General features: G+C 48.5%; 1 protein-coding gene and 1 long non-coding RNA gene across 5 annotated transcripts; one reads left to right on the forward strand and one right to left on the reverse strand.

Moving 5' to 3' along the window:
- Positions 1-2,166: 2,166 nt before the first annotated feature.
- LOC147575512 (uncharacterized) lies at positions 2,167-6,661 on the reverse strand. The gene is made up of 2 exons (XR_015242468.1): positions 6,547-6,661; positions 2,167-2,323 (listed from the first exon to the last, which is right to left on the reverse strand). It is a non-coding gene; the product is annotated as an uncharacterized LOC147575512 (long non-coding RNA).
- On the forward strand, positions 5,222-12,271 carry ZBTB14 (zinc finger and BTB domain containing 14). 4 transcript variants are annotated; one of them, XM_086682535.1, is made up of 3 exons: positions 5,222-5,363; positions 7,599-7,866; positions 9,035-12,271. In XM_086682535.1, the coding sequence occupies exons 2-3, from the start codon at positions 7,864-7,866 to the stop codon at positions 10,379-10,381; spliced, it is 1,350 nt and encodes a 449-aa protein (XP_086538661.1). In that variant the 5' UTR covers positions 5,222-5,363; positions 7,599-7,863; the 3' UTR covers positions 10,382-12,271. The 4 variants fall into 4 exon arrangements, with proteins under 4 accessions (XP_086538661.1, XP_086538662.1, XP_086538660.1 ...); XM_086682536.1 differs by having other exon boundaries at positions 7,783-7,866; XM_086682534.1 differs by lacking the exon at positions 5,222-5,363 and adding an exon at positions 6,692-7,116.
- The last annotated feature ends 224 nt before the right edge of the window (positions 12,272-12,495 follow it).

Consider the following 12,495-nt stretch of genomic DNA (forward strand, 5'->3'; position numbering starts at 1 on the left):
TAATGTTCTATATTTGAATGTGACTCTTATAAATTAATTGCTCCCATTTTATTCTATTTGTAGGTAATGTAATTACAGTATTTTTTTTTCTTAAGGAGACCACTAAAATAATCCAGAAACATAGCAATAATATTTCTTTCTTTCCATTAATTTTTTTTTTAGGTTTATTTATTTTTGAGAGAGACAGAGAGAGAGAGAGAGGGAGAGAGGGCCAGAGCACAAACGGGAGAGGGGCAGAGAGAGAGGGAGACACAGATCCAAAGCAGACTCCAGGCTCCAAATTGTCAGCACAGAGCCCGATGTGGGGCTCAAACCCATGAACTGCAAGATCATGACCTGAGCCGAAGTTGGATGGTTAACCGACTGAGCCACCCAGCCACCCCTCCTTCTTCTAAAATAAGTTTGAGTTTGGGGGCACCTGAGTGGCTCAGTTGGTTAAGCATCCAACTTTGGCTCAGGTCACAATCCCGTGGTTGGTGAGTTTGAGCCCCGTGTCGGGCTCTGTGCTGACTGCTCAGAGCCTGGAGCCTCCTTCAGATTCTGTGTCTCCCTTTCTCTCACTACCCCTCCCCCACTCATGCCCTGTCTCTCTTTCTCTCCCCAAAATAAACATTAAAAAAAATTTTTTTTAAAAATAAGTTTGTTTTTCCTTTTTCTGTTCCACTGCTATTATTTAAGGACCTATTGAATAGCTCCAATGAAACTTCTTAGGATGATGTTTTACAAATGTATATTCTGTAAATGTGAGTCTTATTAGTAATTTGTTTTCTTTTTATTTGGTTTTTAGATAGTGTATAGTATTTTCATTGTGGTTAATCAACAAGTTTCTTCTACTGATCCAGAAACAGCAAGCATACAGCAGCTCAAATGGAAGTTTGACTGAAATTATACTACTTAGGATAGTGTTTAAAAAATGTATTTTATTTAAAAGTAAATTTCATGGGGTGCCTGGGTGGCTCAGTCGGTTAAGCCTCCAACTCTTGATTTTGGCTCAGTTCGTGATCTCAAGGTTCCTGAGATTGAGCCCCGTTTAGGGCTCTGTGCTTACCGGGGGGAGCCTGTTTGAAATTCTGTCTCCCTCTCTCTCTGCCCCTCCCCAGCTTTCTCTCAAAAATAAACATGTTTATTTTTGAGAGACAGCTAGATAGAAGTGAGTAGGAGAGGGGCAGAGAGAGAAAGAGAGACAGAATCCGAAGAAGGCTCTGGGCTCTGAGCTGCCAGCACAGAGCCCGACGCGGGGCTTGAACCCACAAACTGTGAGATCGTGACCTGAGCCAAAGTCACAGTTGGGCGCTTAACCAACTGAGCCACCCAGGCGCCCCAATAAACATTTTTTTAAAGTAAATGTCATGAGTAAATTGTTAACTTTTTGTCCTATTGCTAGATAACGAAGGCTAGTATTTCACTTGATTGTATTTAAAACATCCCCCACAACCTAAACCATGGCAAGAGTTTTACATGAGTGGTCTCACCATTGGAGGTATTTGAAATTCAAAGTCCATGTCTGCATTCCATGGGCCTAATCTATTCTAGTCGTGAGACTAATAAATTTACCTAAGTAAATGTTAGTTTAAAGGAAAAACCCTCTCTGATGGCTCGCACTGTGCTTAGTGTAAAAGCCAAACCCCTCACTGCAGCTACAAGTTCCTGAACGTGCTGGGCCCTGCCGTTCCCACTGACCCAGGCCATGCTCACTGTGCTCCAGTCTGCAGGACAGAGTGACTGGCACTCTGTCAGAGCCTCAGGCACACCTAGCTCCTTCCACCTGCTCGTTCATAGTGTTCCCCCTGTGCCTGAAATGCTATCTCCCCTCTTTGCCTATCCTTCATCCTTCAGACCTTAAATGTGTATCTTTGCAGACACTTTTATTGGTTTCTCAGTCAAAATTAGTTCCTCTTTTCCATCACATCTTATGCTTTTTAACTTATTAAAGCATGCGTTACAATGTGCAGGTCTATAATTATGCATGTGATTATTTGTTGAATGTGTGTATTCCTACCTCTGTGTTATTAGGGATTGGATATATTTATTGTTCATTTACTGTAGCCAGTGTTCTCAGAGCAATGAGGGCAGGTTGCTTATTGGCCCTTGATGGGACATTCTTCCTTGTGTAGGCATATCAGGTGTTGCTGGGATAACAAATCACAAAACACAATCTCCCAGGGATTTACAAAAACAAGTGTTTATTTCTCACTCATGGATCTGCCGATCAGCCTGGGCTTGCCCAGGCTCAGGTTCTGGATCGGCTTCATTCTCCCAGGTGTGCCTGTCATTGAGGGGCCCAGGCGGTAGAGGCAGTAGCATCGTGGGCATGGTCCTCTCACTGTGGACCACACAAGCACAAGAGTCACAGCAGAACACACACTGCTTCTCCCAGCCTCTTCTCCAAACTCACTCATTCTCTTGTCTGCCCATCTTCCACTGGTCAAAACCAGTCAGAGGGCCCAAGGTCGGTGTGATAGAGAAATCAGCCTCCCCCCCCCCCGCCCCAACTGTGAGAACCCCAATGATCTAACACTTCCAAAGGTCTCTGGGAGCTGCTCCATCACCACCCTAGGCCCTGGCACCTCAAATTCCATACCACAGACCCCATACATCAGGCCTCACAGTTCTTAGAAGCAGGCTCCACTCAGGAGGAGTCTGTGGGCATCCCAGGGGAGACATAAGGGGCTCCCAGCCAAGTACTTGGACAGAGAAATCCACACAATGATAGTGGGAGAGAGAGATTTCCTTCAAGGGCCTCAGGTTGGTGCATTTCAGGAAGGCCCTCACCTCCCCCTCCTCATCAGTCCCACAGTGCGCCCTTGTAACTCTCCTTGGTATCGAGTTCTGGGTTGTCACTTACCTGTCACCAATATTTATCGAGGGCCTAATGAGTGCTGCACAATGCCGAGTTAAGGCTGGTGACCAGGCAAAGTGCCAGGTCCGGGTCAGGCCCTTCCTGTATGGTTTCCCATTCCCTCCCTCTGCCTTCCCATGGAGTTGCCCTTTTAATTTAGCCTCAGACCCGTGATCCTCATGAAGCAAGGAACAGATGGGCAGAGCCCATAAAACGAATGAGAGAAGAGGGTTAATTGACGCCTAGATGTCAGGAATCTGTCACTTGGGAAGTGCAGTCTAGTGCTTGAGATCTCTTCCGAACTATTTTCATTTCCTCAGATGAGTCCGGTGCTGGGAAGACTTTACCTAGCCATACGCAAACAGACTGTTTTTCTTTACATAAGGAGGCAGACAACACACGCAGACTGAGTTCGTGAACCTCGGCAAGTACGTGGTATGGAAGAATGGGGAACGGTATCAGATGATGAACCATAAGGAAGTGCTAGCCACGCCCACCACTGGTACAGGCAGTCGCAACCTTGTTGCTTGATAGCATAGCCCTATGATACAGTACTATTATCATCCCCTTTAAATACAAAACAGGATTGAAGTGTAATCTTAAAATCTGTGTAAATAGGAATAAACAGGCCCAGCCGTGGCGTTAGAGGGAAGGAGGCTACATAGGGATCCGGTGCCAGCATGAACTTCGGCCGTTCCGGTCCTGCCCCGCCACTTAAACCCACTATCTATGGAGAGTGGGCAGGTCATTTAACATCGTGGAGCTAATATTTGAGCTAGGCATTTAACCAAGCGTTATTTCATTTAATCCGTGCAACTGCTCTATTAGGTGCTTCCTTTATCTCCATTTCAGAGAATAAGAAGGTGAGGTTTAGAGAAGCTAAACAATGTACCTAATATTGGAACTGGATGTCTGACCCCTAAAACTGGTCTATGCTGTCCTTTTTCATTCAGCAGACGTCCTAAATGCCATGCTTTTGTGAACATCAAAAAGGATGTGCATAAAATTATCTATCGTTCAGAACATTGAAACGCATGTCAATTATAAAATCAACTGAAACCCTCTAGAATTTCTTTAGAATTGAACACAGCCAATGATATTATTTCTTAAATGTTTGCTACGTAATCATCGCACAAGCCCAAGAGGAAGGTCCTATTCTAATTTTTAGATGTCAAATCATGCGTGCTTTTGTGAAACGCTGTTAAAGCAGGTATGATAAAGCAGCATAAGCAACTCCAAGGACATGCGGTAGTGCTGTCCCGCTTCCTATGTTTGGGTGAAGAGAAAACCCCAGGAGCGGAAGGGACTTCCCAGGTCCCCATATGCCAGACACAAGCCCAGCCACACCATCAGAAGGAACAAGACATGCTTTGAACACTAACAGAGCCATTACTTTTGCTGAACAGGGATGTTAAGAACAGTGCTGTTCTCAGAGTTCTCTGAGGAAGCTTCAAATGAAATTAAGTCCAATCTCACTACTGCCACAAAAGAGCGAGAGCCTCCAGCCCCCGAGATTTCAGAGTGTTCGGGTAAATGCGGGAGCGGGGGCACAGGTTTGGCTGGATCCACAGCTTTATGGGTGTTCCCTTTCTCCTGGGTGACTCGGGTCACCCCTCACATTCCAAATGAAAGATGGCATTTTATTCATTTGCTTTGCTAACGTTTGTCGAGCGCCTATCATTCTCCCAATACACGTAAGACACCAGCAACACCAGCCAAGACACAACGTCCGAAACCTCGTGTCCGAGCCTCTGCCAGTGTGCGCGAAGGGCTAAGGTGCCCGGAACCCCCACCCTGGAGCCGTGGGCGAGCCCCGCAGGCGCAGCGCCCGACTTGCGCGCGCCCGAGGGCGGCACTGCCCCACGAACATGCACACGCACGGGAGCGCCGCGCTCCCGCGTCCCCGGCGCAGCGCCGGCGACGGGCGCGGGCGGGAGCCCAGGAGCCTGGGCGGGAGGCGGGAGCACCAGGCAGGGCGGGTGCCCGCGAGCGGCGCTCGTGCTTACGCTACTCTGCTCACGAAGCCCCGCCCCCGCCCCGCCCACCCCTTCTCCCGCGCGCGGGCTCCGCGCGCCCCAAGCCGCGCGCGTGCGCGCGCGTGCGCAGGCCAGGGCCCTCCGGGGGCGGCCCCGTAGACTCCATCCTAAAGCGTCGCAAGGTCCCGGATTAACCCTTTCCTTGCAGGCCCATTTAGAGGCCCTGTCGGGTTCCGTGCCTGCGCAAGCCGGTGGCGCGCCTTCCCCCCAGCCCGCACCGCGCATGCACGGGAAGGGGGGGGTGCCGGTGGGGGTGTTCACGGCCGGCTAGACATTCTGTGCTCGTGCAGGAGGAGGGCTGCTACCATCAGGGACGTGCACGATTCCCTCCCACCCCGCCCCCTCCCCAAACTCCAAAAAAAAAAAAAAAATTCAAAATACACTGCCACCCACCGTGCCCCCGCGCCCCGCGTCCAACCCGTCCCCGGCCTGCGTGCAGTGAGCGCGGGGAGCCCACGGCGAGTGTCTGTGGCTGTGCCAGGCTGCAGGTAAGCGCGGGCCGGGGGTGCGGAAGGGGCCCGGGCCATCCGCGAGGCGGCCGCGGGGGCGCGGGGGCGGCCGGCCGCCGGCGCGGCGGGGCGGCCCGGAAGAAGCGCGTTCTCGCCGAGCTCTGGGGCACCAGCCAGTTCCAGGATGTGCGGGCGGCCGCTGGCGGCGCGATGCGAGCGGCGCCGGGCGTGGGCCGGGGCCGGGCCGGGCGAAGGGGCCGGGCGCCCTAGGGACCGCGCAGGCCGGCGAGCGGGCTCCGGTAGCGGCCGGGCGGCGGCGGCGGCGGCGGCCCCGCGCGCGCGCTCGCCGAGTCTCGGCGGCGGAGTTCATGGCCGCCCCCGCTCGCACCGCCGCAGTGCACCGCGGTGGGGGTGGGGGTGGGGACGGCTCTGAGCCCGGCGCGGAGCGCGGCCCGCCGGGCGCCGCCCCTACGAGCCGCGGGCCCCTCCGCGCCGCCCCCAGCTGCCTGCCGCGGAGGGGGCCGGGACCCCCGCGCACGCACTCCCGGGTGCGCCCGCGGAGCTTGGAAGCCGGCCGCGCGCCGCCCCCGCCCCCGGCCGCGGGAGGGCGGGGGAGGGCCCGGCGCGAGCCGGCCGGGGAGTGCGCGGGGCGCGAGCTCCGGGCTCGCGGGGCGCGGCGCGGGGCTGCGGAGCCGGGCTGCATGCCCGCTCCCGCTCCCGCTCGCCGCCGCCGGCCCTCCCTCTTGGGCGCGGAGCCGCGGCCCCCAGCCTGCTCTGGACTGCGATTTTGAAAGGGAAAGTGGCTCTTTCACCTCCCGGCTGCGAAGCGGGGAGCTTTTGTTTGGGAAGGGATGCAAAGGGCCTTATCCGACCCCCCACCTCCCGGGCCGAAAGGAACGAGAGCGAGGCCTGAGAGGCTCCGAAGTCCTCTTGGGTCTTGCGCTTCGTTCCCTGCTTCCTCCCCATCCCGAAGTTGCGAGCTTTCAACCGGGAAGTCGCGCCGCCGCCATTGTCGCGGCTGCTCCGGGGTAGGGGAGGCGGCTGCCGCTGCTTATGTAAGTTTGACTTTGCTGGAGCCCCCGCTCCCTGCTCTCTAACGGCGGCCCAGCGCGCCAGCGGTTTGGAGAACCACAATAAAGGGGCAGCTTTGTTTGGAGGTGTAGTTGGGACTACATCTTTCCCTGCACCTACACAAATACTGGCAACGGCCGGTTTAACTCACCTGAACTTAGCAACTGGAACGTCTCAGCAGAAAGTAATGGACCTCGACGATCTTGCGAGAGAGTGGGGACCAAATATCACACTGCACCCTCCATCCCACCAAATTCAGCACCGTGGTGTGTCGCCATGGGTACTGCAGGGCCACTCCTCTCCCTAGTCCCATGCACTTTTATCCCACAAGCCTTAGGGAGAGTTACAACAGTGGGAAGCGACTAGGTAGGAAGGTTTTGCGTGGCTGCCTTCCCTTGGAGATGACTGCAGGCCGAGGTACATCGAAGGGACTGGCGGGGTCCACAGCAACTCTATTAGTAATGTTGCCCAGCTCTCACGTGTGCAGATGAGAAACCCCCTGCTACTTTAGGCAGCTTAGGGGTGTGTTTGTTTTTCTGGAGAGGGAACTTTGGAGGGTCTTCATAGTGTTGGTCTCTAAGTTCGGTTCTTGCACCACAATTTTTGTGGAAGAATATTGCAGCTCAGTCCTTGGTTCTACCACACCGAAGTTTTCGTGCTCACTGTTCAGTCGAGGAAAGATGTTTTTCAGAATATTCGTCTGCAGGATGGAGTCCCTATGGTAAGAGTTAAAACCCCCTAAAAGCTAGAATTTTTTCAGTCTCCCAGTAGGGATAGAGGTGAAAACACTAGGATTTCTCAATTACAACAATGAAGAGCAGTGTAGTTTAAGTGATAGGTGCACATCACATAGAAGCATGGAAAGAAGAAAGCAGCTACTGTTCTCTCTCCTCCAGGGTTAATTGTGGGGTATGGACACGTCTATGACTTTATATTGATTTTTAAAACGTACACACTATATGCTTCTATGAGCCTAGAAATAAAGGTGGAGGGCTACATGCCCAAGCAGGAAATAGTGGGGGTAGGGGATACTTACTGGCTTTTTCTGTGTCTGTGTAGCTATGAACCTCTGTGCAAATCTGGGCATGGGCTTTGTTAGGACTTCCTTAGTGGTTCTCCAACCCATTCCTCTAATCCCAGTGTACCGCCCCTGCACGCCCCAAGTGCCACAGCCTTTATCTGTTCTCATTCATATCTGTTCAGAGCTGGACCTGATGCTGCCAGTCACCCTCCTCTCTGTTCCCAACCTGAAAATGGGTACATGTGCAAGTGGCAGGACGAGAAAGGAAAGTTTATTTTTTAAAATCAATTCTTGAAAATATTCTTGTTTAGAATTTGGGATGGAGGAAGGTCCTACCTTATTCTTGTTTGTCCTTTTCTCTTGTAGGACTGGCGCATCCCTGATCAGAGTTATTCTGATCTGAAGAATTTGGTGTTTGAAGCATTAAGATAATAGCCTGAGTTGTTCATGGTAACTATAACTCTGGATATTAAATCTTGAAAATCTGGTTTGGTGTTTGCTTTAAAAAACACAGTGTGTATAACGTATACAACGTATAACGTATGTGCACAGTAGGATATATACACGTATCGGTTATGCATTAGAACTTGATTCTTTGGGGAGAATGCTTTGTTAAATAAAAGGAAAACAATGTTTCAAAAAGAAATCATACAGAACACATTCTTTTAAAAAGATAATTCTTTAGGACGGTCTTTTGCGCCAGATGTCTCATGCCAGTTCAGAAGTTTTTTAGCTTATAAAATACGGCACTTGCCAAGCACATCCAGTCCCGATGACGCTTTCGTCCGGATGGCGGATAGATAGGCATCCAGGTGGACTGAAGACACTTATCACTGCCCTCCCAAATGCCATCTGATTGTCTGAGGGTCATATTAAACCATAACCCTCATTCAGAAGTAGCCCAAGGCCGGTGAGGAAAAAAACCCCAGAAGACAACACTAAGTGGGATGTTTTGGCAATGGTATCTCTTTCTAGCTCTACGGGAGTGATGCGTCTCTTCTGTCCAGGAAGTAGAACACTGAGCGCTGTTAGTTGTTTCACGGAATCTCTTCTGTACACGGAATTAGAGTAGACACGACCGGAGTAGAGGCTCTTGGCCTCGCACCTCTTTCTTAAACCTTGAGGTTATTTGTTGTCGTTACCTCTCGTTGTCAGAAGCACAAGTTTTGGGGTAGGTTGCCTGGATTGGAGTCCCAGCTAAATAACTAGAGTATTGAGCAGGTTCCTAAAGTCATGTATAAAAGGTGGGGGGGGGGGGGGGTGGCGGGTAGGAATGCCTGTGTCCTAAGGTTATTTAATCAGTACCTTTGTGAAGGCACGCAAAGCACACAGAACAGGGTCTGGCATGTATTATGTGCCCACTCAAAGTGGCTGTTATTATTACTAAACAAATACTTTTTAAACTGAAGATGAATAGAAGTGACAACATGGCCATCCCCAAGCTGGGATGGATATCCCAGTCTTTCGTACTCCTGTTCTTGAACCACTCCTAACATTGACTTTGTGAAATTGCTAGCTACTGAAAATTCATAAGGAAATGAAAGCCCACCTGTGTTTTGTATGTGGAAAAAGTATCAGTCGTAAATCTGAAACTCTGTTTTTAACAATTCTTTTGCAGGAGTTTTTCATCAGTATGTCTGAAACCATTAAATATAATGACGACGATCATAAAACTCTGTTTCTGAAAACACTAAACGAACAACGCCTGGAAGGAGAATTCTGTGATATCGCCATTGTGGTCGAAGATGTGAAATTCCGAGCACACAGGTGTGTTCTTGCCGCCTGCAGCACCTACTTTAAAAAGCTTTTCAAGAAGCTTGAGGTTGATAGCTCTTCGGTAATAGAAATAGATTTTCTTCGTTCTGATATATTCGAAGAGGTCCTGAACTACATGTACACAGCAAAGATTTCTGTGAAAAAAGAAGATGTCAACCTAATGATGTCATCGGGTCAGATTCTTGGTATCCGGTTTTTGGATAAACTCTGTACTCAGAAGCGTGATGTCTCCAGTCCCGATGAAAACAACGGCCAGTCAAAGAGTAAGTATTGCCTCAAAATAAATCGCCCCATTGGAGATGCTGCTGACACTCAGGATGATGACGTGGAAGAAATTGGAGACCAGGATGACAGTCCTTCCGATGACACGGTAGAAGGCACCCCCCCGAGTCAGGAGGACGGCAAGTCGCCGACGACAACGCTCAGGGTTCAGGAAGCAATCTTAAAAGAGCTGGGGAGTGAGGAAGTCCGGAAGGTAAATTGCTACGGGCAGGAGGTAGAATCCATGGAGACCCCGGAATCGAAAGATTTGGGGTCCCAGACCCCTCAAGCCTTAACATTTAACGACGGAATGAGTGAAGTGAAGGATGAACAGACGCCAGGCTGGACGACAGCCGCCAGTGACATGAAGTTCGAGTACTTACTCTATGGCCACCATCGGGAGCAGATAGCCTGCCAGGCGTGCGGTAAGACATTCTCCGACGAAGGCAGGTTGAGGAAGCATGAGAAACTCCACACGGCAGACAGGCCGTTTGTCTGTGAAATGTGCACAAAAGGTTTTACCACACAGGCCCACCTGAAAGAACACCTAAAAATCCACACAGGGTACAAACCCTACAGTTGCGAGGTGTGTGGAAAATCATTCATCCGCGCCCCAGACTTAAAGAAGCACGAGAGAGTTCACAGTAACGAGAGACCTTTTGCGTGCCACATGTGTGACAAAGCCTTCAAACACAAGTCCCACCTCAAAGACCACGAACGAAGACACAGAGGGGAGAAGCCCTTTGTATGTGGCTCTTGCACCAAGGCATTTGCCAAGGCGTCTGATCTGAAAAGGCACGAGAACAATATGCACAGTGAAAGGAAGCAGGTGACCCCCAGTGCCATCCAGAGTGAGACAGAACAGTTGCAGGCAGCAGCGATGGCCGCTGAAGCCGAGCAGCAGTTGGAAACGATAGCCTGTAGCTAGAGGTGATGGGACAGGACCCCGCTTCGCCTGAGCCCTGGAGACTGAGACCGCATTGTTCGTCGTACATGAACGCCAGTCGCTGTATTTTTGTGGAAACTTACAGAGCATTGTACTCGCTGGACTTAAGGCAGTGCTTGGTTAGGTAGTTTTAAAACTTTGCAAGGAAGTAAGGTTCCTTGGTTCCGACCAAACAGTGTCACTGTCCTGTCTGGTGTCTGGTGGTAATGTCGCCAGTAAGTCCCCCTCCCTCTTTTTTACGATTTTAATTTGAGAACTCCTGTGTCCAGTTCAGAAGTAGGAGACTTCTGTTCCATTTTTAATTCCTCTCGACACTTGCTGCGCTGGTGAGTGTATTGCACAGAGTGATAATTAAGTAAATTGATTTCCTGATCATCACGCTTATTTGTGACTTCACAGTCAAAACAGCCTTTTTAATAACTTAATAAGAGTACTTCATGTAGATGCAGAAAATACTGGTGGGTGGTTGACCAAGAACACCGCGTGGATACGAACACAAGTTCCAGAAGTGCAGAATGGCATTAGATTTGTATTCGGTTTGTTAATTTTATATCACTGGTTTTCACTATTTTTGTGGACAAATGATGGTTGCTTTGCTAAAATGTTTCTTCGTTTTGATTGCCCGCACTTCCCCCAAAAGATGTAGTCACAAGTCCCGAACACAAGGCTGAGCAAACCCACAGGGATGATGGTAGTCTGGGGGCTGAGTTCTTTTTGTTCCTCTCTTTTGGGGCATTGTCACTCGGCGGCAGATGCGGTTTGTGGGGTAGACCAGTTATTAGAGGGATAGCAAAGGGGGAATAGGAACCTGCTCTCAGGGACAAGGTTTTCATGTTTGCAACAATTCCAAGATTTTCTAGATCAAAATAATTCTCAATTGATTTTTGAACTTGGATTTTTACTTAGGATCAAATTAGGACAAGAACAGGTATGCTTCTTCGGATACATGTGTGTCACTTAAGAGAATGTCATCAAGCGTTTGGGCTCTCTGCAGCACGTGATTTATAGGAGATGTAATATCGTTACTTAAATTAATAAATTGAAAATCTTTTAAGTGTGTAAATAGTGTAGAAGTGTTGGTCTTATGTATTTCAAGTAAAAGTAGACAGCTGCACTTTTTTTTTTTTTGCACATTGGATTAAAATAACTTTCATAAGCAGCAAACATCAGTCTCTTTTTTAACCAATATTAAAGACTATCAGACCAAATTTTTATTTTTTTGAAGTATATTTCATCATTGGTGGTTATAGTTTTAAGTAGAATTTGGTTGCCATTTCATAGTCATAAACAGAATTATAAACACTGTTCCAGTTTTGGTGTATGCAAACTTTTTTTTTAACCATTTCTTTAGGAATATATTGAAATGCCAAAATAGTTTGAATTATGTTCTGTAATAAAGTATTAGTCAATTATTTTAGAATGTACGATTTTAGGAAAATGTCATTTTTCAAAATTTATTTTTGATTCCTAGAACTTTTCTTCTCAAGATACATTAAAGTAATTTCATTTCATACTTGTTGCATTAACACCTGTAATTGCTGTTACAGGAGAAATTTTATTTTTTAACTTGATGTATATGTTGTGCCCAAGATCATAGGATGGAGATGCTACCTTTTAAAGAAAGTTATTTATTGGTAAAATGTTTAGTTTAAAATTAATTTAATCTTCTTTCTTAAAAGTCGTTTATTCTGTCCTAAAAGTAGTCTTGTCACTGTGTTTATATGCTGTTAGTGGAAGGGGAACTGATTGGCGCTCCTTGGCTGTTTTAACCAAAGCAGAGGAAAAATAATTTAACGTCTTGTCGATAGCTACTACAACAAACCATTTTTGGGGGCTTCATTTTTGTATATAAAAGAAAATATACTTCTGTTATTCCTGTTTTCATTTTTTTCATAGCAACGTTTCACACATCCAGCTTTCTGCCGAAGCACATGTTCTATGCTATCTTCATCATGGTTTTACACAGAGTTGCAAGTTAAACACATGGTGTTGATCCTCAGTGAAACCAGAGTCTCGGTGGTACCCCAAAAAAGCTTAATTTTCAGCACTTGATTTGTATTATGCACATACCTATCATCTGTCCACTTTTGCATGAG

The sequence above is a fragment of the Puma concolor genome, chromosome D3 (assembly GCF_028749965.1).
Source record: "Puma concolor isolate L17-30 chromosome D3, mPumCon1.1.hap2, whole genome shotgun sequence".
Classification (NCBI taxonomy): domain Eukaryota; kingdom Metazoa; phylum Chordata; class Mammalia; order Carnivora; family Felidae; genus Puma; species Puma concolor.